General features: G+C 51.8%; 1 protein-coding gene and 1 long non-coding RNA gene across 2 annotated transcripts; one reads left to right on the forward strand and one right to left on the reverse strand.

Annotated features, from left to right (window-relative positions):
* Positions 1-431: 431 nt before the first annotated feature.
* Positions 432-24,439, reverse strand: LOC109502294. Its single transcript, XR_006584256.1, has 6 exons — positions 24,172-24,439; positions 15,856-15,922; positions 11,736-11,843; positions 10,190-10,278; positions 9,009-9,317; positions 432-2,005 (listed from the first exon to the last, which is right to left on the reverse strand). It is a non-coding gene; the product is annotated as an uncharacterized LOC109502294 (long non-coding RNA).
* Positions 23,037-24,655, forward strand: FOXE3 (forkhead box E3). The gene has a single exon (XM_023258665.2). The coding sequence runs from the start codon at positions 23,088-23,090 to the stop codon at positions 24,039-24,041; it is 954 nt and encodes a 317-aa protein (XP_023114433.2). The 5' UTR covers positions 23,037-23,087; the 3' UTR covers positions 24,042-24,655.
* Positions 24,656-25,792: the final 1,137 nt, after the last annotated feature.

Here is a 25,792-nt window from a genome sequence, read left to right on the forward strand (position 1 = left end):
TTTATCCATTCATCAGATGATGGACATTTAGGCTCTTTCCATAATTTGGCGATTGTTGAAAGTGCTGCTATAAACATTGGGGTACAAGTGCCCCTATGTATCAGCACTCCTGTATACCTTGGGTAAATTCCCAGCAGTGCTATTGCTGGGTCATAGGGTAGATCTATTTTTAATTTTTTGAGGAAACTCCACACTGTTTTCCAGAGTGGCTGCACCAGTTTGCATTCCCACCAACAGTGCAAGAGGGTTCCCATTTCTCCACATCCTCTCCAGCACCTATAGTCTGATTTTTCATTTTGGCCACTCTGACTAGCATGAGGTGGTATCTCAGTGTGGTTTTGATTTGTATTTCCCTGCTGGGGAGTGACGTTGAGCATCTTTTCATGTGCCTGTTGGCCATCTGAGTATCTTCTTTGAAAAAGTATCCATTCGTGACTTCTGCCTGTTTCTTCACTGGATTATTTATTTTTCGGGTGTGGAGTTTGGTGAGTTCTTTATAGATTTTGGATACCAGCCCTTTGTCTGATATGTCATTTGCAAATATCTTTTTCCATCTTATGTAACTTTTAAATGATTCCTCTTCTCCATTTGTTTCTGTGCTAGAATTCCCCATTTGTTGGATTTTTAACTTCTTGGATTGATCCTTTATGTTGCTTATATTTTCTCTCATATTTTCTTCTTTTTTTTAAGGTTCATTTATTTTTCTTAGTAATCTCTATATCCAGTGTGGGGCTTGAACTCACAACCCCAAGATCGAGAGTCCCATGCTCCTCTGACTGAGCCAGCCAGGCTCCCCATTCTCTCATATTTTCTACCTCCTCATCTTTTTGTTTCACTCTCTGAAAAATGTCCTTTGTCTATTCCCATTATATATATTTATATTATATAAAAATTACATATATAACTTAATTTACATGATATTATATAAGTTATTTATATAATTAACATATACATAAATATATTTTTTTCAAAAGTTCTTTTTGGTTCTTTTTCCTTCATACCATCCAGTTTTTATTTTATGGGTACAACATGTCCTTGAATCTATGTGAGGATCTTAATAGAGTGTAAACTTTTTTTTTTAGTTCTCTGTTCCTTGCATTATTTCCATTTCCTCTGAGGTCATTTTATTTGTTTGTCTTGTGCTCAGTTTGGAGGTTTTCCTCAAATGTGTGGTAATCTTTGGCTGTCCATTCATATTTAAGAATGAAGAACTGAAGAGCTTGCCGATTAGCTGGCGTGTCTTCGTTGACTAGGCAGCCAGTCAGTCAGTCACTACAGCAGAGCACTTCCTCCCCCCACTCCCACCCCAATCCCAGAACGTGAGGGTCCTTCGTCTGGGGACATTAGATTTCTCCAGAAACTGCCCACTCCCACTTGGAGAGTAGACCCTGACCTCTTGGTGGTCTGTGCCCAGGTGTGGGGAGGCACTGTCCAGTGTACAGATTTTCATTTAATCCGCTGATTTAAGCTCTGTGTTTTGCTGGGGCTGCCAAGAGGCTGGTGCTGCCTCTTTCCGTGGCTGTATCTTCTCTGCATGCTCTGTGCCAAGGCTTTCTCTGTCCTACTGCATTAGTTACCACCCTTCCATCTGCTTTCTGTTGTCCTGACATTTGTTGAGTATCTCCCCTACTGATGATGCCTCACCCATTATTTTTATTGTTGTGGGTTTATATCCTTTTTATTTCTTAACAATCATTTTAGAAGGCTCTCAAGAGAAAGGGGAATAAAACAAGCCATCAATTTAACATCCCCAGTGACATGTCAGCCCAAGGTCTTATTTTATGGGTACAACGTTATTTTATGGGATTATCTTATTACCACACTGGCCCAATTGTGAGGTCCTCGAGGTGTGTTTGTGTGCTCGCTCCTTCATCTCCAAGCTTCAGACACCTCTTCTTCACCTTTCCAGGCTCTTTCCTCCACCGGGAAGGACTGTAGACCTCTTTACTCTGAGTGTGCATGTCAGGTGAGAGCTTCTGGGAACATAGTTCTTATTGGTTCTCACCTAACAAATGAAGAGTGAATGGTGGTATTTCAGTTCTAGAACTTGGTTTGGGAAAGCTATATCTCAGGCATAAGCACGGTTTTTATAGGTCCTGAGCCCCTAAAATGATCTCATATTTCTCCCTGGTGATGACAGCACAAGTGTGAATGTCCCAAAGGGCTGAGACAGGCTGACTGTGGCTGCAGAGAGGTTGCTGCTACTCCACACTACATCCTCTGTCTCCAGACCTGGAAGTGCACTTTGTGGTCACTGAGGGCCATTGCTGTCCCTGACCTATAAGGCTGGTTGCCTGGAGGTGGCTCTGCATCCTGGGTCTCCATGGGACAGACTATTTAGCCAGGATGTTATCCCTTATACTGGGACACAGGACTCCCTGAGTCCCAGAAGCTTCCACCTAGATGATCCCCTGCAAACAGGATCCTACCAGCCATCCTGGTTTGCCCTGTACTGAAGGGCCTCTCAGGATGTGAAAGGTCCAGTGCTAAAACCAGAAAGTCCTGGACAAACTAGTTAAAATTGGTCACCCTGCCTGCAGAGGACTGTTCCCTGTCCCAACCTCAGACTTCCATAGAGAAAGGTTTGGGGCCTCACAGACCGCTGTAAGCAATTGTTTGGGGATCCCAGCTAGTGTCCTCTCACCAGCTCCCAAATTACAGACCACTCCCACCTCTTCCCCATCACTGAGCTGCACAGGACAGTCCAGCTTCTCCCAGGCCAGGAGCCCCTCCTCGGTCTCCCTCACAGGGCCCCGCAGCTCTGCTTTTGCCCCCAGACATGGGAGGGTCACAGCCAGAGGCAGCCATGTCCGCCAGAAAATGCTTTCCTGATACTTCCCCCTCAGTGGTCTCAGCAACAACATTCGGAACCACACAAAACCAAGTGGGTTACTTTTCTGCCTCTCAATGAATAATTTGATAAAGTAGTCATGATTAAAGACCACTTATTCTGTGGTCTCATGCTAAGCTCTTACTATGTATCATATCATTGAGTTCTCAGAATGGCCTTAGAGGCAAACGTTATTATTCCTATTTTACAGATGAGGAAGTTGAAGCTCGGAGAGGTTCACACAGACTCACTCAGACTCACACAGCTAGTAGTAATTGCAGAAATAGAACTCAAACCTAAGAGTATCTGATGCCAAAGAGTAAGAACTTGAGATGGTCTTAAAATATCCAGTTTAAGTCCATCTTCTCTTAGGAAGTCTTCCCTGGTCATGTTTGCCTCCTGCTCCACATTTGGACAGAAAATCCAGCTCACGATGGCTTAAACTTTTAGGACATTATTTGTTTACTTGAGAAGTGCAGAAACGGTACTGGGCTGGCACAGTGGCTTATAGGTAACAAGTACCATAACTCTTTCCAGCTAACCACATCATGGTCTTCAGGGTATGGGGATGGTAGACTGCATTTTCCAAAGATGGACAGAGCAGTATCTCCCATACTGCCTGCTTTTCTGCAATGTCACCTTGTCATTCGCTCACCTAGAGATAGAGTCTAGTTCTCTTCTCCCTTGAATCTAAGCTGGCCTTAATAATGCGCTTAACCTGGGGCACCTGGGTGGCTCAGTTGGTTGAGCATCCGAATTTGGCTCAGGTCATGATCCCACAGTTCATGGGTTCGAGCCCTGCATCGGGCTCTGTGCTGACAGCTCAGAGCCTGGAGCCCGCTTCAGATTCTGTGTCTCCCTCTCTCTCTGCCCCTCCCCAGCTCATGCTCTGTCTCTCAAAAATGAATAAACATTAAAAAAATTATTTAAGGGGCGCCTGGGTGGCGCAGTCGGTTAAGCGTCCGACTTCAGCCAGGTCACGATCTCGCGGTCCGTGAGTTTGAGCCCCGCGTCAGGCTCTGGGCTGATGGCTCAGAGCCTGGAGCCTGTTTCCAATTCTGTCTCTCCCTCTCTCTCTGCCCCTCCCCCGTTCATGCTCTGTCTCTCTCTGTCCCCCAAAAAATAAACGTTGAAAAAAAAAATTAAAAAAAAAAGTTAAAAAAAAATTATTTAAAAAAATTTGCTTAACCAATAGAACATGGTGGAAATAACATTTTGAACTTTCAAGGTTACATCATAAGCCTTGCAGCATCTGTCTGAGCCTCTTAAAGTGATTAGTGCTTGAACACTTGCCCTCAGAAACCAGCAAGCAGCCTGGGGCGCCTGGGTGGCTCAGTCAGTTAAGCACTGACATCAGCTCAAGTCATGATCTCGTGGTCTGTGAGTCTGAACCCCATGTTGGGCTCTGTGCTGACAGCTCAGAGCCTGGAGCCTGCTTCAGATTCTGTGTCTTCCTCTCTCCCTGCCCTTCCCCTACTCATGCTCGTGCTCTCTCTCTTTCAAAAATAATAAACATTAAAAATTTTTTAAAAAAGAAACCAACAGCCATGGTGTGGGACACCCAAGCCACATGGAGAATCTCTGTGCAGGTGTCCTGGTCAACAGCCCTAGCTAAGCTCCCACTGGACATCCAGCATCAACTGCCAGCTATGTGAGTGAGCCACCAGGACATCCAACCCCCACCTCTATCAGACTGCAACCACATAAGAGACCTCAAGTAAGAGCCATCTAGTTGAGTCCAGTCAACATATAAAATGGTGAAAGATAATAATGGATTGATCCTTTAAGATACTGAATTTTGGGGTGATTTGTTATGCAGCAGTAGATGACTGGAGCAGTTAGTTTTCTTCTTCTAGTTTGTTGCCTCAAGTTACAAGATGGTTGCCTCAGCTCCAAACATTGCTACAAACACCCACAGCTAAAAGCAGAAGTGAGGGAGTAAGTACGGAGCAAAGGCATTCTTCTTAAGTGACTCGAAGGCATAAGAAAATCTACCAGAAGTCCCCCAGCAAAACCCCCCACTTATCCCATCAGCCAGAACTGGGTCATGTAGTCTCTCCTAACCACTAGAGAGGTTTTGCAAAGCCTCGTTAGTGGGAGGTAGGTGAAGGAAAAGGAGGCTGGGAATGACTGTTGGGTGGACACCAACAGTGTCTGCCATACTTGTTGACACTGGTGGTTGTTCAAAGAGAAAGAAGAGTCAGGTGGAAAAAGTGAGCCCGTGCTAAAGAAGGAGCCTTCACTGCTCCTCCTAGAAGCAAAGCTGCCAGTGGGAACAGGTTTACTAAAAACGCTTTCTTCAGATGGAAAGCCTGGTGTAATGGCCAGAGTTTTACTCTGGAAGGCAGAACCTGGCTCTACTGCTTGCTAGTGGTGCAGGATTGGTGGGTTGGTTCCCCATTCTGTGCCTCAGTTTCCTCATCTATACACTGCAAGGTTTCCCTCCAACTCCTTCCGACTAGGAGAAGAAGCCAGGCCAGAAGGGAAGTGTTGGATGCTTCACGTGTGTGGAGGCTAACGTGCTGCCCAAGCCAAGCTCAGCAGAGCCTGCCTCTGGCCACAGATGTTGGGATTTGCCAAACAAACCCTAATCACTTAATGAGAAACGAAAATGGTGCCTGGTTCCTCCACTTAATTGCCCCTTTGAAAACAACACACGGGAGATTTATAGTAATCACCATAATCGCCTCATAAAAACCCGAGAATTTAAAGACTGACACGCCTCATTTCTGGGAGGAATTAGAGGCAAAAATTAAGGCAAGGAATTCCTGGCCTGCCTTGGCCTCAGCTCGCTGGGAATCCAGGACTCTGCCCATAGAGAGCCTGCCACTCTGGACAGCCTCCTGGTCCCAGCCAAACATCACTCCAAACGCTCTGCTGCCAGTGTCTCCTGCAGCCTCAGCTGTCACTTGTACCACCCAAGTCAGGAACCACATGTACCCGGAAGGCTCGACAGCCCCGAGGGTCAGATGAAGGTCCTGGAGGAGGAGACAGGACCCTTGCTGCACCCACTTGCAGCTAGAGCTAGAGGACAGGAGCCGAGGGACACATAGGCTGTCCCTCACCCATGAAAGCCACAGCTTCTAGTTCTCCTGAGGCCACCCGGCCCGACTTGCATATCTCCCGTGACAAGGCATTCTTATGACCTCCTGGGACATTTACTAAGCTACCCTGCCAGAAGGAAGGTTCACACTCTGCTAAGTGGATATTTGTTCCCTTTCACGTTTTTATAACTGGGCTCAGAAGCACTGAGCGTCAAGGTTAGAAGCGTCCTCTGGGTTTGCCTCTCCAGCTTCTTCCTTTGATAGCAATTCTTTCTTTCTTCCTTCTCACTCTCTGCTCAATCAAAAATACCTATTTGATCCCTGAGGGGCCTTGAAACTATCAGTTCTTCCCAAGGTAGCCAGAGTGGTCCTTTTAAATATATTTTTTAATGTTTATTTATTTATTTTTAGAGGGAGGGCAAGAGAGAGAGAGAATCCCAGGCAGGCTCCCCACTGTCAGCAAAGAGTCCAATGTAGGGCCTGAACTCACAAACCACAAGATCATGACCTGAGATGTAATCAAGAGTCGGATGCTTAATCGACTGAGCCACCCAGGCGCCCCCACAGTTGTCCTTTTAAAACCTAAGTCAGATCAACTGACTTGTTTGTCACTCTCCAGTGGCTTCCCAACTCAAAGGGAAGGGGAAGACTTTATGGTATCTGCACTGCTCTCATGCCCTGCCCTTGGACACTTTGCTCCAGCCTTGCTGTTGTTCCAGGAAAATGCCAGGGACCCCACCCGACCGCACCTCAGCACTTTGGTAACTTGCTGTTCCCACTGTCTGGAATGCCCTTCCCTCATATATTCAAAGGGCTCTGTCCTTACCTCCTTCCAGGCCCTTCCTCCCCTCCCTGCATAAAATTGCACCCCTACTCTTTCTATTACCCCCGCTATTTTATTTCTGTCCATCATGCTTAATACCTTCTAAGACGTAATACACTATAAGATTTGCTGATTGTCTATGCTTGGAGGGAAGTTCCAAAAGGCAGGGACCTTTATCTTTTTTTTTCACTATTGAATCCCAAACACCTAGTACAATGGCTGTCACAGAATGGTGCTCAATAGATTCCTGTTGAGTGAGTGACAAATGGGGATAGAGCGGTGACAAAGAGAAAGCCCCTCCCCTCGTGAAACTTATAGCCCAATGGCAGAGGCAGACATCAGGAACACCGTCACCCACAGGACTCGATGCTGGAAAGAAAGGGGCAGCTGTGACGAGGCTAATCTGACTGTGGCCCAGCGGGGCCAGGCTACGGACATCTGGAGAGCCGTTTGCGAGAGAGTCGAACGCGAAGGGGGCTGAGGGTTTAAGGCCATGAAGCTTTGGGAGGAAAGGGTGCTGCTTCTACACCCTCTAACAGCAAAGGGACTCCATGATGACAGGGTGGCATCTGCCAGCTGAGTTCATGTCCCCCCTGGGCCATGCCCCAGCCCTTCACCCTGCGGCAAGCAGCTTCAGTGCCCGGATACTTGCCGCGGAGAAGGGGTAATAGCCCCCCGGGCTTGTCGCGAGGAACAGATGAAATATGTGTCAGAGCCGGAACCTGCAGGTACAGAGTGCTCGCTTACGTCCTGCTCCTTTCCTCTTTGCCAAGCCTTTAACAGCCAGTCTCTTCATCTGCCCTGCCAATCTCGCTCCTGGCCCCTCGTGAGCCTTGGGGTGTATCAGCCTGGATGTAAAACTACAGATTAACAGAGATCAGCCAGATCTTTGCGGAGCATCATTTGACAGAAGATTTGACTGATCTCTACTGTGCCCCAGGCCCTCCTGGGCTCCAGGCCAAACTGGGTTGGCTTTGGAGCTATTGACTATATAGCCCATCAGCCTCCGGGCCTGATGCCTGTTGGCCCATAGGACCATGTGACTAGAATGAAGAGTAGGGGTCAGGGGTGGCCGACACAGCTGGGCCTGTAAAGCTGCCAACTGCTTTGCTCTTGGGGGAGCCCTCCTCGACTCACAACCTAGAGAGCTCCTGGCACATACCCGCGCACGCACATACCCGTGCACGCACATACCCGTGCACGCACATACCTGTGCAGTACAGTGCTATCCATACACAGCTCCCAACTCCTCCGCTCCCTGTGTGAGGACAGACTCTCTACCCCCTCAAACTCTGCTCTCCCTCCTGATTAGTAAGTGGGGGAGGGAGGCTGGTAAGGAGGCAGCAAACACATCACTTCTTCCTGTGCTTAGTATGGACAGTGGATATGTAGAGGTGTTTAGCAAATTCTTCCCATTGTGAGCCAGCCCCAGCATTGGGCAACAGAGAAGCAATGAATCCGATCTGAGTTCCTGGCCTCAGGGTTCACGTTCTAGTAGGGACAGCAGATATTTGCACAGATCAGTATAATAGAAACTACACAGTAGAGGGTCCAAGTGAGAACCCATAGAAAGAGAGCCTGGATTTCACTTTGGGAGTTTGGGGATGGTGACAGGAAAAGCTCTTTGGATAAGGAGGACTTGGAGGTGCACTGAGGTTTGATAAAGAGCTTCTCGGCTACTATACCTACAGAAATGGAAGCACAGAGGTGGGAGAGTGAGGGGCAGGGCAGGAAATGGTGAACTGACTGATGTCATGCTAGATAGAGCCCGGGGTGGGGGGTAGAATTGCTTTCACTGCAATGACTTGGTTTGTAACCAGCCCTTAGAAGAGCTTAATGCTTCCCATTCCCTCTCTCCACCTGTCTAGTAGTACCTTGGATGGCTTTGGATGGTTCCTGGGGAGTAGAAGACCACCATCTTTCTTGTTTACTACTTTATCTCCCTGCTTGGCCACACACTCAATTCCTTCAAATCAGCCTCCCTTTTATCACCTCGAGTGCCCCCTGGGAAGCACTCCACCTCTTCTCTCCCTGCTTACACGACTCTCATCCTTCAAGGACAGAGGAGTCCTGCTTGCTCCAGGGACACCCTCTGACCACTCCAGCCCACAGTGGCCTCCTCGTCAGACCACTTAAAATGACTGAGGTAACCCTGCAGCTTCATGCAATGACCCCCTTTCCAGTAAACGCTTTGCCACATGCTATATTAGGATGCTATTTTTACAACAAGAAATCCACTTGACTCTAGGATGGGGAATTGATTGCAAGGAACTTGGAATCTCAAGCAACCTGATGCAGGAAAGGACTTGACCTGGCTCAGCAATCCAGGGGGTGGCATCTCCCTGCTTCTGTCTCTGCCTCTGTTCTGTTCTCTTCCCAGACTGGCCTTCTCTGCCTTCTGTCGGATGGGCGGGGGCGGCAACGTGACTGCTCACAGCACCTGACAGGTCCAGCCATGTGAAAAGAATCTCCAAATTCCCAAGAGAAGGTGATTGGCTCAAATGAAGCAGGTGTCCCACACTGGCCCAGTTGGCTTTGGGAAGGGGAATGGGGTCACACAGTAGCTGCCAGGCTTCTCCTTTGGGAGTCATTCCCCATAGTCATCAGGCCCTGGGCTGTTCTGAGAGAAGGAAAATTGTCATGAGCAGGGAAAATACCCCAAAGATGTCTATTACTTATCTGTAATGTAATGTGACTAAATGCTCGTGAGTTCCTATTCCAGACTATTCTATTGACCTCCTTTGTGACTTGAGGCAAGTCCTTCCCCTCTTGGGCTGTAGTTTTCACTGTGCATGGGGAAGGGTGGGGCTAAGTGTTCTGCTGGGCTCCTTAAGTCTCTGGGACTTCGGGCCAATTACTTACTTTCTCCGAACCTCTGCTTTTTCATCTGGGAGCAAAACAGCACCAACAATATCCATCTCACAGAGTAATTGGAAGACAGTACGCATGAGATTAGCTAACATAGGTTGGTACTGAGATGCTCCAGAAATGCTAGTGCCTCTAGTAGATATAAATTGGGGTGGCCTCCAAGCTCACAGTGATTTCCCCTGGTGGTCCTGGCCATGATACCCCATGTGTTTGGGAGAATTGTTTCTTCTCTAGCTGGGAGCTGCCACCCTCCAACAGTGATTTGTCAAGGGGACAGCACGTCCCAAACCAGATCCCTTGGGATGCTTCTCTGGGGCTCTCTTTTCCAGCTGCAGCTCTTCTGTCCCCATTTGCAAAATTCTAAGGACGGGACCATAAAGCTGCCAACAGCCAGGCCCCCAAACTGATGGAGAAAGTGGTCTGCGAAACGGAAGCCAGTATGAAGAGGATGTTTGAGTTCTCGGTTCCGAACATCTCAAAATCCTGTTTCACCCTTACCATAATTTATGAGAGGGTACATGCTCCTCATTTATCTAAAGTTGGTTTCAGTTGGTATTCTGTTACTTGCAAGCAACGACCCCTGATAATACATCTCCCTCCCTGTCCAAGCCTCAGAAGCCTTACCTATAAGATGCTGGGGCCACAGCCTGCCTCTTCATCTGGGATGTTCTACCACTGCAGTCATCAATTCCTTCATTTCACCCATTACTTACCTGTAATGTAATGTAATGTAATGTCAGTCAGTCAGCATCCGTGCTGCAACTGTTCTGTCCCTGGCCCCATGTTGGATGCTAGGAGTCACTCTAGAGGAATAATTCACACCGCCAGTTCCCCAGACTCACAGAGTTAGGGGGAGCTGAGCAAGCATTCAGTACTGAGTATGGTAACGGCTGTGATGGAGGGAGGCATGGGCATTGTGGGGAAGTCAGAGAAGGAGTCACAGGTCCATTTGGAATGCTTCCTGGAGGCGGTGGCATGAGCTGAGTTTTCCAGATGGGGGTGGGAGCAGAGAGAGGAGGAAGGGCATTCCAGGCAGAAGAAGCTAACTCTGTAAGGGCCCAAAGGAGAATGAGGGAAAGCAGCAGCCTGGGGCTGGAGGGAAGGGACACAAGCAATGAATGGATTTGTATTTTCTACCCATGCAACTTCTGGGGGAAAAAACAATAACTAAGCCTCCATTTTTGAAGCTTGGAAAGTCCCCGGGGTGGAGTCTTTGAACAGGGATGAAAAGAAGTGACTCTTGACCACAGTAAAGCACTGGAGCAAATGATCCTTTCTCCAGTAGGCTGCCGCACTGGACCTTGGTCCCGCTAGGACAGCCATGCTCGCAGCTGCATCCAGCGGCCCATGCTAGGCTGTTGTTGGATCCACCTAAAAATAGGAAGGCAGGGAGCCTAACGCCAAGTAGACAGCAGGAGAGCAGCCCAGGCGGGCCAGGGAGGAGCGCAAACATCCCCCCCTCCTAGGAAACATACTCATTACATTCTGAGCAAAGGCGGTTCACAATGCATCCTGGAGAAAATATGCAGTTATTGCCCCCAAACATGCCAAAGCTCGACTAATGACTGCACGCCTGCTCCAAAGGCTTAAACTATTCCAGATGCTGCTGCTTGCCTCTGGGAGACTGCTTCCTTCTCCCAGCCTGAGGTTCTGGACTCTTCCTTGGGTTCTAGTCCTCTGGGAGACATACAGTTGGCTGAGGGTCTTGGGGTAAGTGATCGCCCTCTCTGGGTCTCCTAGGGGCAATCTCTACAGGATCTTTGCCTTAACCGACTGTTGTGGAGACTATGCCTACCTGCCTGATGGGGCAGTGAGGGAGGGTGCCAGGTGGGAAGCCCGGAGCCAGGGCTCTAGGCGATTTGGGGTGAGGCGAGGGGTTCTGAACTTGAGTGTGTTCAGTTTCTGCATCTATCAAATGGTGATAATCCGTAGGGAAGAAGTAATTAGAAGACTCAAATATCCAAGCACACTCAGGGATGGCTACCACCGGACAGCACCGAAGCTTGGACCTGTCTTCCGGCTGAGTGACCCCGGGAGTTCCCTCCCCCTCTGTGAGCCTCCCTTCCGTCATCTGTGAACTGGGGATGGCTGCTGGTTAAATAACTCATGCATGCTTATTGTCTATTTTTTTTAAATTTAATCAACCCATTTGAGCAGATGATACACTCACGTGATTCCAAGTTCAAAAGATGCAAATGGCGCAGAGTTAGTCTCCCTCTCACTCCTGCTCCATAACTACACCATTTTCTTCCACTGAGGCAGCCACTGCTATTGGTTTCTGGTGTATTAAATATGGATAAATTAAAAGGATTTTTATTGCAGTATTCACACACACACACACACACACACACACACACACACACACACATGCAGCCAAGTGACCGTCTCAAAAACACAATTCAGTGAATAATGAGCATAGTTCTAATTCTCAAAAAGAAAAAAGGAAAAATCACCTGAGACTCATCACCTAAAGATAAAATTGTTGATATTTTGGTGTATTTTCTTCCTGTTCCTTTTCTATGTGTGTATATACATATACATTGGAACCATGCCATGCAACTTCTGTACCCTGGTTTGTCGTTGTTGTTGTTTTGTTTTTGTTTTTTTTAGAGAGAGAGAGAAAGCATGAGCGGGGGGTGGGTGGGGAAGGTCAGAGGGAGAGAGAGGCAATCTTAGCAGGCTCCACGCTCAGCACAGAGCCTGATGCGGGGCTCTCGGATGCTCAACCGACTGAGCCACCCAGGCACCCCATACCCTGTTTCATGTATTTAACACATATCATGAATGCTTCTTCAGGTCACTAAAAATTCCTCAAAATTGGTCTTTCAATGTTTGCCTAATGTTTCAAGGAATGGACCCTACTTTTTACTGTAGAACATCAGGTTCAATTTCCCGTATTACAAATGACAGTCATGAGCACCCTTGAGCATGCATGGTGCAGCACATTCCTCTGGATGAATTCCTAGCAGGGGAATCACTGAGTCAAACAGTATGAACTATAGCACTATAGCTCAGGAGAAAGTGTGCAGGGTTGGCCCGATGCACAGAACTGATGTGCTAGAGGTGTTCTGTAAGGCTCTGTCCTTGTGCTGGGCACAGACACGGGGCTCCATGGTGAGCCAAGTGGCTGCATAGAAAGAACAGGTAAATGCTTGCTCCTCCTCTCCCTAGAGCTCTACGCTCTAGGCCCTCCCTCCCTGGGGTTGTCTTCTTCTTCTTTTTTAAATTTTTTTTAATGTTTATTTATTTTTGAGAAAGAGAGCGGGAGAGAAAGCGTGAGTGGGGCAGGGACAGAGAGAGGGAGACACAGAATCTGACGCAGGCTCCGAGCTGTCATCACAGAGCCCGACGTGGGCCTCAAACTCACAAACCGAGAGATTGTGACCTGAGCCAGAGTTGGACGCTTAACCGACTGGGCCACCCAGGCGCCATCCCCACTTTTTTTTTTTTTACAAAATTTTTAATTTTATTTATTTTGGGGGGGAGGGGCAGAGAGAGATGGAGTCTTCTGACAGCCACAAAAAAGGGGCTCTGTCTAATCTGAGCTTTATCATTCTAATCATTGGAGACTTGTCAAGTGAATGTTTAACAGCTGGCTTTCTGGGGGAGGGAGGTGGCAGTAGGTTCTGATTGGTAGCACTGGCCCGTTTCCATGGTGTAAAACCTCCCACTGTGACCATTGTCAAACTGCCAACACGTCATCGTCATCGTCATCGAAAGCAGTGTTGGGATGAGATGCACCTAATCTCATAGGCTGTCTGGAGCTGACTTGTCCTTCCATCTGTCCAAGTTGCCCTCTTGCCCCTCTTCTTCCTCCTTCCCATTCATCCCCCAACCTGAGGATCACCCAGAGTGATAGGGATTGAATATTTTTTGGGGGGAGGTGGGTGTTGCTAAAGAATGAGAACATCCTGAAGAAGGAGAAACTGAGACTTCAGGAAGTCCAGATGAGTGTCCCAGGGCACCCAGCCAGATGATGTTTCACAGGGTGTCAGTCCCTGCTCCGTGCTTGGGACACTTCTCAGATGGGAGCCCATGCTTCCTACTGCAGAAATACACTGCCTTTTCTAACACTCCTCTTCCTCTTTGGTGACTCTGGCACTGGATCCACAAGCGTATGAGTCCCAAGCTTTGCCATTCAGGAGCTGAGAGCCAAGTGGGGAGGCAGAGACACATGGGAGGTTTATGCAAGGCAGGGGGTGAGTGCCTTACAGGAGCTCCCCTGTTCAGTTGACTCCAGTCTGGGCTTCCCTTCTTCTCTCTTCTCCCCTTGTAACAGACATTGTTGAGGGCTCCAATTCCTCCTTCCTGAGGGAACCCGGTTTTTCCGTGCAGCAGCCCGTTTTGTGGGCAAGCGACCCATCCTCAGTTCTGGGAGTGGGTAAGGTCTGATTAGTCTTGATCAAACCTGTAATTTATTTTTCCTTGCCAGAGATTGTTTAGGAATGGGAGGTGATCCAATTCTGGTCAATGAGAGCTGAGGAGACACAGCCCGGGTGGTGAGACAACCTCTCTTCTGGATACTTGGAACTCAGTGTTGTAGTTTGGGTGTTGTAATTGCCCTGTTGCCAGGCTGAAGATGAAGCCAACCCATGAGGGACAGCAGAGCCAAGAGAATTACAGAAAAGGGGAGCCAGAGCCCTAACTGCAGCCTGCCTCTGACCTTCTTGTTAGGGAAAAAATATATAGATATATTTCCTTCCAGCCTAAATCATTTTGAGTTGATGTTTTCTGTTACATGAAGCCAAAAACATCCTAAATGATAAAACGCTTCCAGTCCATCATCTGCATTACAAAGGTACTGGTTATTATACAACAGGGATCTTATCATACCACTTCCTGACTCTAGTTTTTCAATGGCTTCTGTAGAAAGTTAGGATAAGGGCGCCTGGGTGGCTCCGTTGGTTAAGCGTCCAACTCTTGATTTCAGCTCAGGTCATGATCTCACGGTTCACCAAGACTGAGCTCTGCATTGGGCTCCGCACTGACAGCGTGGAGCCTGCCTGGGACTCTCTCTCTCTCTCTCTCTCTCTCTCTCTCTCTCTCTCTCTCTCTCTCTCTGTTTCTGTCTCTCTCTGACCCTCCCCTGCTTGTGCTCTGTCTCTCGAAATAAATAAATAAACGTGAAAAAAAGGAAGTTAGGATAAAATCTTTGTTCAGTGTCTCCTTTCCCTGCATAACTCCCACCTACCTCCCAGAAAATGTCAGCCCCTGCGGGTGGCACACTTGGTCTTCATCATTGGCTCCCTAGTGCCTGGCGTAGAGTCTGTTGCAAGGCAGGTGCTTAATACTGTTGAATAAGTGCAGAGGAGAGGAGCTAGGGCTGGGGGGTGGTCAGAGTTCTAGGCTTCATTTTTGGCTTTGCGCTGACTTATTTTGGGACTTTGGGTGCATCTCTCTCCTGTCTGGACCTCAATATCCAAAACTGTAAAGAAGGCGTATCAGACTAAAGCAGTAGCTTAAGAGTGGGGTTTAGGGGAGCCTGGGTGGCTCAGTCAGTTAAATGTCCGTCCTCGGCCCAGGTCATGATCTCACGGTTTGTGAGTTCAAGCCCCACGTCGGGCTCTGTGCTGACAGCTCAGAGCCTGGAGTCTGCTTTGGATTCTGTGTCTCCCTCTCTCTCTGCCCCTTCCCCACTCATACTCCCTGTCTCTTTCGCTCTCAAAAATAAATAAACATTAAAAAAAATTTTTTTAAAAAGAGTGGGCTTTAAAACTACCCCTCAGTGACTCCATATAATAGCAGTTGTGCTTTTAGTGTCCACTGATGCAAAGCTTTATTTTAAAAAATTTTCTTAATGTTTATTTATTTTTTTACAGAGAGAGACAGACAGAGTGCAAGCAGGGGAGGGGCAGAGAGAGAGACGGAGACACAGAATCTGGAGCAGGCTGGGCTATCAGCACAGAGCCAGATGCAGGGCTCGAACTCATGAGCTGAGTTGTGACATCATGACCTTAGCCCAAGTCAGACGCTCAACCAACTGAGTCACCCAGGCGCTCCGGAAAGCTTTACAATGAGGGTACTTGTCTGTCACAGCAGCATCCGTGTCCATTCGAAAAGCCTTCATACTTGTGTGTAAGACACACCGTCTATCCTCCTTACAGACAGCACCGGGTGCCATGTGGTTTCCAGATGCCTTCCTTGAGCTAAGGGGCCCATAGGCTGGGAACACTGGCCTGGACCATCACAGAGTTCTTCAGGCACTAGGGGCTTATGCGTCTGGCAGGGGCCACAGCAGTTATAGCTCTTGCCCAGGGTCACACAGTAATTAGTGGTGGATTCAAACTCACTCTTCTCCGGCTTGGGTTCCTTTGGCTCAGTCAGTCTGGCTGATAGCACCAGTCCCCCTCAGCTTCCCTGGAAACGAGAAGCAGGGAGGCCGGTGAGCCCTGAGATTGCCTAGGGTGGGGGGACGAGGTAGATGGCAGAACACACAACGCTGACAGCCCGAAATGACAGGAAACATACTTCAGATGCCGGGGGTGTGGTTTAGGAGCGGCTGGAATTACACCCTCAGGGCTGAGCCAACATTGTCTGAGTCTGAGCCTGAACCGGGTCTGGACCCTGCAGAGGCAGGGACAGCGTGGGGGGTCTCGGCCCAGGGCTGCAGAGCTGAGCAGAGAGACAGTGAAGGCAGGAGGCGGATTCCCAGCTGGCAACCAGGCTCGGGGAACTTTTGCCTTTCCAGACACGTGCACTCATTTGTTGATTTGTTCATTCATAATTCATTCATTCATTCATTCATTTACCTAGGTAGTAGTCACTCAACAAGGCTCACTGAGCTGTGCCGCCTGCAGCCTGGCATAGGGTCCGAGGAGGAACTGGGCACAGAGGGAGGCAGACACACAGCGTGTACTCAAGTCTCTCTGGGTAGGGTCAGCCGGAGGCGCCAGCCGGCCCTCTCCCTGGGGAAGGGAGTGAAGGGGGGAGTTGGGAAATGTGTTCTAGCGGAAAGTGCCTAATGCGAGTGGTACTCAAAGGACAAGGAAGAATACGCCAGGCAGGTGCCAAGGGGGGTGGGGAGTCTCTCAGAGGGAAAGATGTTAATAAAGGTCTTAGGAGATGGAGGGACTGGTTGGAAAAATAAATGAGACTGTATTTTTACCTAAAAGTGGCAAAGTAGGGGCGCCTGGGTGGCTCAGTTGGTTGAGCGTCCGACTTCAGCTCAGGTCACGATCTCACGGTCCGTGAGTTCGAGCCCCACGTCGGGCTCTGGGCTGATGGCTCAGAGCCTGGAGCCTGCTTCCGATTCTGTGTCTCCCTCTCTCTCTGCCCCTCCCCCGTTCATGCTCTGTCTCTCTCTGCCTCAAAAATAAACTTAAAAAAAAAAATTAAAAAAAAAAATTAAAGTGGCAAAGTAGGCTGTGCTCATTGCACTTCCCAAAGCCTCAGAGTAGGAGAGGACCTGGCGCTCGGTGACAGTGGCTCTGTACAGAATGTGTGTGCACTGAGGGCAAGCGGGCACAGGGACCTGGCCAGGCGGTGGGGCCGCAGGTCAGGCCACGGTTAACATTGTGCTCTGAGTCTCGATGGGAGTCAGTGACGGGAGCCCCTGAAGGTGCTCAAGAAGGGCTGCCTGCAGAGGACGTGTCGCTCTAGCTACTAACTAGAGGCAGAATCGGAGGGGGAGGTCGGGAGAGCAGTCAGGAGGCTACTGCCCTGGGCACTGTGAGAGCTGGTATTGGCCTCAACAAGGATCGGGACAGAGAGACAAGAGCAGAGGACAGATTTGAGGGCAATTTCTGAGAGCTGACAGGTCTGGGTGACTGGAGGTGGTCAGAGAAGGAGAGAAAGGGGCACGTGGTGATGGACGGGATGATGGCCAACTCCTGGACTGTGTGGCATGGATGTTTAAGCCACTCTCTGAGATGGACGGTGGAGGGTCCCTCTCTGACCTGGTCTGGAGTGAATGGCAACAAGGGGTCTGATGCTCCTCCAGAGCCAGAGCCTTGGTTCACACCTTACTGTCTGCTCAGCCTCCCATCTGGTCTCAGCCTCCAGCCTCTTGCCTCTCTAGTCTCTCTGTGGCCACACTGATCTCCACAAGGGTTGTGACCATGCCACCCCCCCGCTGAAAAACTTCCAAGGGCCACCTGTTGTCTGAAAAGATCTGAGCTCCTAGCCTGGCAAATAAATTCATCTACAATCTGACCCCGTCTACCTTCTCTGTCTCAGTCCCTTGGCACTCTCTACTAGCCACAGTGAACAATCATAGTAACAACAACAATAAGAATGACAGCAAACAACAGCTGACACACAGCATTGATGTGTGCTAGGCAATGTCCCAAGAACTTTACATATATTCGCTCATGTAATTCTTAGTAGAAAAACATGGCAAGTCTTGGACTTCCCAGAATGGACCATATCCTCTTGCCTTCAGCTCCTCACCTTCAGTTTTCTTGTTCTGGCATCCAGCCATCCTTCCAGCCGTGTGATACGTATTTATAGACCATCGGCTTATGCCAGGCGCTGAACTGAGTGTCTGGGATCCCAGTATAAGTAAGATGTGTACCTGTCCTCAATAGGTACAGTCTAATGTGGGAGACGGAAACATAAAGAGTCAAGGTTAAGTGCAGAGTGACAGAGAGAATGAAGGCAGAGAATGAGCCTCAATCCAGCCTGGGGCCTGCCAATCTGGCCCACTGCTGCTTTACCCCCTCCAGGAAGCCTTCCCAACTTTGCCAAGCTGGGTGAGGTCCCTCTTCTGTGCCCCTTCAGTCCCTTCTCTGCCTGCATCACACACTGCCCATCGCGTACGGGAAGTGTCTGTGTGGCTGCCCCCTCCTGAGCACCATGAAGGCAGAGAACAGTCTGACTTATCACTGACACAGCACCTGAGGCAGCCTGGACACAGGTCCTTAGGATTTGCTGAACAGAAGTGCTTGAAGCATGAAGAGCCACAAAGAGGGGCATCCTCTGCTTGGGTTGTTCTCTGGTGCTCTCCCCACAGTCAGGCCTGACCTCATTTCCTTTCCTGAGCCTGGTTCAGGCCCCTCAGCCCAGAGGGCACCCCACAGGGATCAGGCCCTGTCGGTAAGGGTGGGGCTGCTGCTTTCATTAACTAGTTCAGAAGCAGCCTGGCTAGCAAAGGTCACACCAGAATGGGGGCCCAACATACCCTCAGCCAGATTGGAGGCATCTGGCCCAGGCTCTGAGGAAGGAGCAGTATCCTGGGCAGTTCTAGTCTTGGGGGTAAGAGGGAAGAGGCCCTTCAGCAGCCCTCAGGATCCCTTAGTGGTGGGGGTGCAGGCGGGTGTCTCCTAGAGTTCCTTTGGTTCCTGAGCCCTTTCTGCAGCCTCCGGACTATGGGATCTGGGGATGCTGTGATGAGGGCTTCAGGAATATATGACTCTGGAGTGGTCTTTGGGGGTATTTGAGAATATTCCGGGTCTGGTGATAGCTCAGGCTGGCCCCTTGGACTCTCATTGGGGTAACACAGCCCTTTCTCCCCAGAGCTCTGGAGTAGCAATCATGGGCTCTCCTGGAGGCACTGTGAATCTTGGGGCAAGGACCTGAAAGGACTCTCCCAGGCAGAGGGGTTGAGAAGCTCCGGCCCCCACCCTCTGCTCCTTGCCTCGAAGCCCATCTTGGCTCCTGGTGCCTCTGTAGGGGTGGGGCTGGGGGCAGGGAGCCTTGGGGGCTGATGCTAACAGCTTTGGACAGGGTGGGAATTTCCATTCCTATCTAGGGAGCCATCAACGCTGTGTGCCCTGACCTGGGCCTTTGGCCTCCAAAGGGCAGTGGGAAGGCCGGCCCCAGGGCCAATCCCTGGCCATTAATCCCTCCTGCCAGCCTGAATATCCACCCAGCGTGGTCAGACAAAGGACTGCCCAGCCCAGCCACTGTGTTCCTCCCGCCCCAGGGGCTCCACTCAGACGCTGGGCCGCCTGGAATCCAGGCCCATGAGAAAGGGGCCGCCTTCACTGGCCATCTTATGCCCGGATGCTCAGCCGCATCCCGTCCGGCCCAGGGCCTGTGAAAAGAGGGCCCAGCCACGCTGAAAACACGGATTAGCCCTTGGGCCACCCCCTGACACCGGCCTGCTCGGCTCCGGGAAGCAGGCCCAATGGAGGGGGCCAGGCAGGCACAGAGAACTGGAAAAGTCTGGGTTCTCACCCCTTTGGCCCAGTTCCCTGCCCCCACCCTCCCCATGATTAGCATAGCCAAGTGCACATTCAGTATCATTTACTGAACATATACTATGTTCCAGGCTCTACATGGATTGGAAAATTGAAAGTACAAGAAAATTGCTGTCTGCCACGGGAAGTAATAAAAGCCACTTGCCATAACTGCCTCCCACCTCCCCACACGCGCATACACACACACACACACAAACCAGATCTGTAGGTGTGAGACAGAGGCTGGGGTAGGGGTCTTCAGAGCGGCCTTAGGCCCTAAGGGAAGGCGGGAGAGATGGTGGCTCTGATTCTGTGCCTGAGTTCAGCTGCAGGATTATGCTGCACCTGAAAAATATGCAGGCTCTGAGATCACTTCTCTGGCTCTGCCTCCCTCCTTCCCTTCCTGGTTTAATACTGGAAATGCCAACTGGGGAGCAGAAAGAAGAATCTCCTGTTACCAAGTGCCATTGTGGGCTAAGCACCTTTTCCTACATGATCTCATCTGAATCTCATGACAATGCTGAGAGGGTTCATTACTGCCCCCATTTGGCAGGCGAGGAAACTGAGGCTCAAATGATCACTGGCCCCAGGTGGCTCCTCTCCTCCAGCGAGATTCTCTGTTCCTGCAGTTGCTTGTCTTGTCTTATGTGAGCTGTTCTTTGTGCCTGTACCGTCTTGTGTTCCGTAAGGCCTGGGCTCAGGCAGTAGAGTGCAGTGTAGAGAGGGTACTGAGGGGGAAACTGTGCACATAAACCAGCCTGGCTCCCCATGGTTGTAGGGTTGGGGGGGCGGTCATCTCCAGATCTCTGAGTGTCACCTTCTCCTTCCCCTCTGCTTCTACAGCCCCCCTCTGCCCACCTCTCTCATAGCTGTAACTGTCTGTGTGTCCATCTCCCCATCAGATCGAGAGCCTCTTTGTCTCTGTCTTCCCTGAGCATGGGCAGAGGGCCTGGCACACAAGTGCTCAGTGAGTGTTGTGGGCTAAACTGAGGCCAGGAGGCCTGAAGGAGGGGTGGGTTTGGGGTCCACGAGGAACTGACTGGCACTTGCAGATTGCTGAGATGTGGGGAGTGGCGGGGGAAGGAGGACCCTAAGGTGGTGCTCATTATTTCTGCTCCAGGTGATGAGGGGGCAAGGGCCCATTTGCTGAGATCTGGAGGGCAGAAAGGGGAGCAGGATGGGGTTGGGGTGCACCGGGTCGAGGTTGATGTCCAGTGGGCACTGGAAATGCTGACCTGGAGGTCAGGAGACAGGCTAGGCATCAACTCTGCAGCCAAAGTTGTGAGAGCTGGAAGAACTCCAGAGGAAGTCGTTTCTACAGTTTCAGCTTTAACATATGGTGTTCTTGGACGAGTCCTGATGCTGGTGCCCTGGGCTCTGGGTTTAATTCCAGCCCTGCCACTTACTAGCTGTGTGAAGTTAGGTAGGTCCCTTAACCTCCCAGAGCCCTACTTTCCTTATCTGCAAAGCAGAGATTATGGAACAGTACTGACCTCACCAGGTGTTTGCCCTGAACTGAGATAATGCATGTGACACAGACAAAGGCTTGGTAACGGTGGCTGTTACACCAGATTGGAGCTGGGAGAGTGGGGCCCTCAAGCTTCGAGTTTGGATTTGGAAGCCCTAGACCACAGGCCTGCAGTAGCTAGCTTTGGTCATCTCTACCCCAGGGCACTCCATCCACATTAGGGCCAGAACGCAGATGAGGCATCTAAAGCCACAAATTTAAGAAGGCCCTGGCTCTCAAGTGCCGACCCTGAACTTCCAGCACCCTGAGAGGGAGTGCCCCCTTAAATTTAGGCCTTAGGCACTTCACTTGCCTCACCTACTCTAGCGCTGCTCCAGTGATCTTGCCTCCACCCCCTGCCCCACCCCCCAGGACAAGCCTCTTTAAGGCAAGGTTTCTGCATTCTTTGGTTCCCTTCAAGCCAGGGCTGGCTGCCCTGTCACTTTGGAAAGATTTCTTGAAAATAGGCTCAGGGTGACATCACCTCTGGATGGTGGTGGTAGGTGGTGTTTCCCAGAGTGAGTTTTTAATAAGAACCACTAAGTCACCCCCATCTCCAATGAGATGTGAGTGTGGCATTTCTGGGTCAGTAAGCACTTTTCTCAGACCTCCAGTCTGTGGAAGCACTTAGGGAGTCTCTCTCTGGCCCAGCAACTGGTCCTTGGAACTTCGGGCTCTGTGGGCCTGTGTTGGTTGTGTTTTGTGCCTCTCCCCAGTGTGCATGCAGGGTGTGTGTGTGTGTGTGTGTGTGTGTGTGTGTGCATGTGGGAGAGAGAAAGAGAGAGGAAGAAGGGAAGGGAACTCTTTCTCTGGAACAGAAGGAGCACGAAGAGGCATCCAGAAAGGCAACTCTTATGTTATGGACTTCCTGGGACCCCTTGATTTAAATTCTTTTTTAATATTTATTTATTTTTGAGAGGGAGAGAGACACGCACACAGAGCACGAGCTGGGGAGGGGCTGAGAGAGAGGGAGACACAGAATCCGAAGCAGGCTCCAGGCTCTGAGCTGTCAGCACAGAGCCCTATGCAGGGCTCTAACTCACAAACCATGAGATCATGACCGGGGCTGAAGTCGGAGATCAACTGACTACAGCACCCGGGTGCCCCTGGGGGCCCTTGATTTAAAGCAGCCAGTCCTCTGGTCCCCAAATGTGCTAGCTGGATCACCTTTCAGGATTTTGTTTTTTCAAAGGATGCTCACAAATGTCTTGGACAGGGCAGGGGTGTGCAGGAGGTAGCAGAGAGAGGAGATGGTGACCCTGGAACCACCAGACATCCTCCTCCCAAACAAAGCTGGCCTTCTCTCTCTGCCAACCCCCCCCCCCCCAATCTACCCTTTTAATGTCCAAGACCAGCATGGTGTCAGGACACAGAAGGCTGGCAAGGTGATCCTGGGTGGCTCTCATTTCTGCCCCAGCTGGGGTAGGAAGGACCCAGAGGAGGCTAGGAGAGAATGATGAAGAGGCAGGACCAGGAGGAGCTGATGGGGAAGGGGCCCCAAAGAGCACTGAATGGGTGGATTGGTGATTAGCACTGAGGAGACCCAAAGAGGAGGGGGTCGAGGGACAGGTGGAAAGGGCGACGGGGCCAGGACCAGGACCGCACTGACCCAGTGGACATGGGGAAGGGATGAGGCTGAGTCCAGAAGGACTGACCCAAAGGGACGAGACCAAGGGAAGGGCGACATGTAGGTGGCGGGAGGGGGGGGGGTGGCTGTGAGCCTATTAAGGGGATTGGGGAAGCAAATCAGGGAGGAGGCGCTGTCCGGCGGGGAAGATCGGAGCTCTCTCCCCAGGCTGGGGAGGGGGAGGACGAGGGAGGGGGGCCGCATCCATATAAGGCGGGTCGGCGGCCCCTGCTCTCTCCGAGCAGCGCGGGCAGGGGCGGCCGCATCCCGATGACTGGGCGCAGCGACATGGAGCCGCCGGCCGCGTTCTCGGGCTTCCCGGCCCTGCCCGCGGTCGCGCCGTCGGGGCCGCCGCCGTCGCCGCTCGCCGCGGCCGAGCCGGGGCCGGAGCCCGAGGAGGCGGCCGCGGGCCGCGGGGAGCCGGAGCCCGCCCCCGCGCCCGGCCCGGGGCGGCGGCGGCGGCGGCCCCTGCAGCGCGGGAAGCCGCCCTACTCGTACATCGCGCTCATCGCCATGGCGCTGGCGCACGCCCCGGGCCGCCGCCTCACGCTGGCCGCCATCTACCGCTTCATCACCGAGCGCTTCGCCTTCTACCGCGACAGCCCGCGCAAGTGGCAGAACAGCATCCGCCACAACCTGACGCTCAACGACTGCTTCGTCAAGGTCCCGCGCGAGCCGGGCAACCCGGGCAAGGGCAACTACTGGACGCTGGACCCCGCGGCCGCCGACATGTTCGACAACGGCAGCTTCCTGCGGCGCCGCAAGCGCTTCAAGCGCGCCGAGCTGCCCGCGCTGCCCGCCGCCGGCCCGCCGGCCTTCCCCTACGCGCCCTACGCGCCCGCGCCCGGGCCCGCGCTGCTCGCGCCGCCGCCCCCCGCCGCGCCCGGGCCCGCGCCGCCCGCGCGCCTCTTCAGGGTCGACAGCCTGGTGAACCTGCAGCCCGAGCTGGCGGGGCTGGGCGCCCCCGAGCCGCCCTGCTGCGCCGCGCCCGACGCCGGCGCCGCCTTCCCGCCCTGCCCGGCCGCCGCCTCCCCGCCGCTCTACACGCCCGCCCCCGAGCGCCTGGGGCTGCCCGCGCCGCGCCCCGGCCCCGGTCCCGGCCCGCTCCCCGCCGAGCCCCTGCTGGCCCTGGCCGGGCCCGCCGCCGCGCTCGGCCCGCTCGGCCCCGGGGAGGCCTACCTGAGGCAGCCGGGCTACGCGCCCGGGCTCGAGCGCTACCTGTGAGCCTCCGCGGCGGCCAGCCCCGCCCTGCGCGCCCCGTCCTGCCCGGCTCGGCTCGGCTCGGCTCGGCTCGGCGCGCGCCTCGGGGACGGAGCGCGCCTGTGACACCTGGCCGCCTCCACCCCATTCCCACCTGTGAGCCCCCTCGGGGCGCTCCCCCGGCGCTGGATCGGGTCCCAAGTCCCAGAGCTGGAGCGCCACCAGCGAGGGAGCCCCGAGCCTTCGGAAGCCAGACTTTCGCTGTGAAGCCGCCTCCTCTACTGGCTGCTAACTTCTTCCGCCTTCCCTCGAGTTTTCACAACACATTCGAGGTCAGACTTCTGGGTTCATGACTCCATTGCTGTCTTGCCTCCATTTCCCCACAAGTTTGCCCCCACCCCCACTTACCTGTCTGCATTTTTTTTTTTAACTGGGAGAGAGCGCCCCTTCTGCACAGACACACCTGTCTATTTCAGTCCGGGAGGACAGTTCTTCGAGATTTCTGAACAAGCCTTACCAGGGGCTCCTGACTGAAAGGGGGTTAGTGGGCTGCCCCACCATTTGGAAAACGTAGGGCTTACTGGGTTATTATTTTTTTAATTAAAGTTGGTTTGATTAAAAAGAAAGAAAAAATCTTCTTCTGGGCTCGGTGTGCTGCCTGGTGACTTGGGGGAGTGGTTTGGGGGTGAGGTAGGGGGTGAGTTTCATTCAGGGTCTTGGGTTGCCACGGGGTGAGCACCTGGTCCGTTATCAGGCAAAAGTTCACGAAGTAGGACTAGGATGTGATTAAGCCATAGCTGTGCACATAGTGGGCCTAGTAAAATGCCACCACTTGCTGCGTCCCAGAGGCTGGGCCAGATGAGAGGGTGTGCGCATGGCTGTATTTGGCTAGTGAGTTTGTCTGCTGTGTGGGATTATTCCCAGCTCCCATGGATAAAGGAGCATTGGCCACTTCTCTAACAAGCTCTTCTAGAATGTGCCAAGCACTGTTCAGGCAATGGAAATACATCATTAAGCAAATGGGTGAGATCCCTGCCTAATGGAGCTTATGGATCTGTGGGGGAGACACATTACCCATCAGTCCTCAGAGAAATGAGATAAATGCTGTAGAGCCTTGCTCTCCAACTATGGTCCACGGGCCTTCAACGTCACTTGGGAGCTTGGTAGAAGTGCAGAATCTCAGGCTCCACCTCAGACCCACTGAATCATCAGATTCTGCATTTTGACAAAATCTCCAGGTGATTAGGATGCACGGTACTCTGAAGGAAAGGCACTGAATCAAGACTGGGGGCTAGATTTAAAGGGCTAAATCTCCCAACTTTAAGGAGGGGGACCATGAACCACACCTTCCCCCACCGAACTTCTGGAGCTGGACTCTGCATCATCATCTATGCCCCCTGTTGTACCTACCCTGCTAGATTTAAGCTGGGGCAGCTGCTACCTGAGCTGGTTACCTACTGTCACCAGCACCACGGACAGGGCAGCCCAGAGGAGAGACTCAGAAGCTGCAGTTTGAGGGAGTTGGCCTTTGACCCTGTCCTGCTCCCTGGTGCTGACCCAAATGGTAAGCATCAGGCTTTTCCAAGCTCCCCTGCCCCAGGACTGCCAGTCTAGTGGGACCTGGATTGGGGGTCGGGGAAGGGGATCATGTGTCGAGTTCAGGGTGAATGTGACTTGCATGATGGATGTTGGATGTGCCTGATGCACCTCTTAGTGACAAGGATTTAAAGCTCTGGAGTGGTGCTGGAGGGTGAGGGTGGAGACTCAGCAGCTCA

This window comes from Felis catus, chromosome C1 (genome assembly GCF_018350175.1).
Source record: "Felis catus isolate Fca126 chromosome C1, F.catus_Fca126_mat1.0, whole genome shotgun sequence".
NCBI lineage: Eukaryota > Metazoa > Chordata > Mammalia > Carnivora > Felidae > Felis > Felis catus.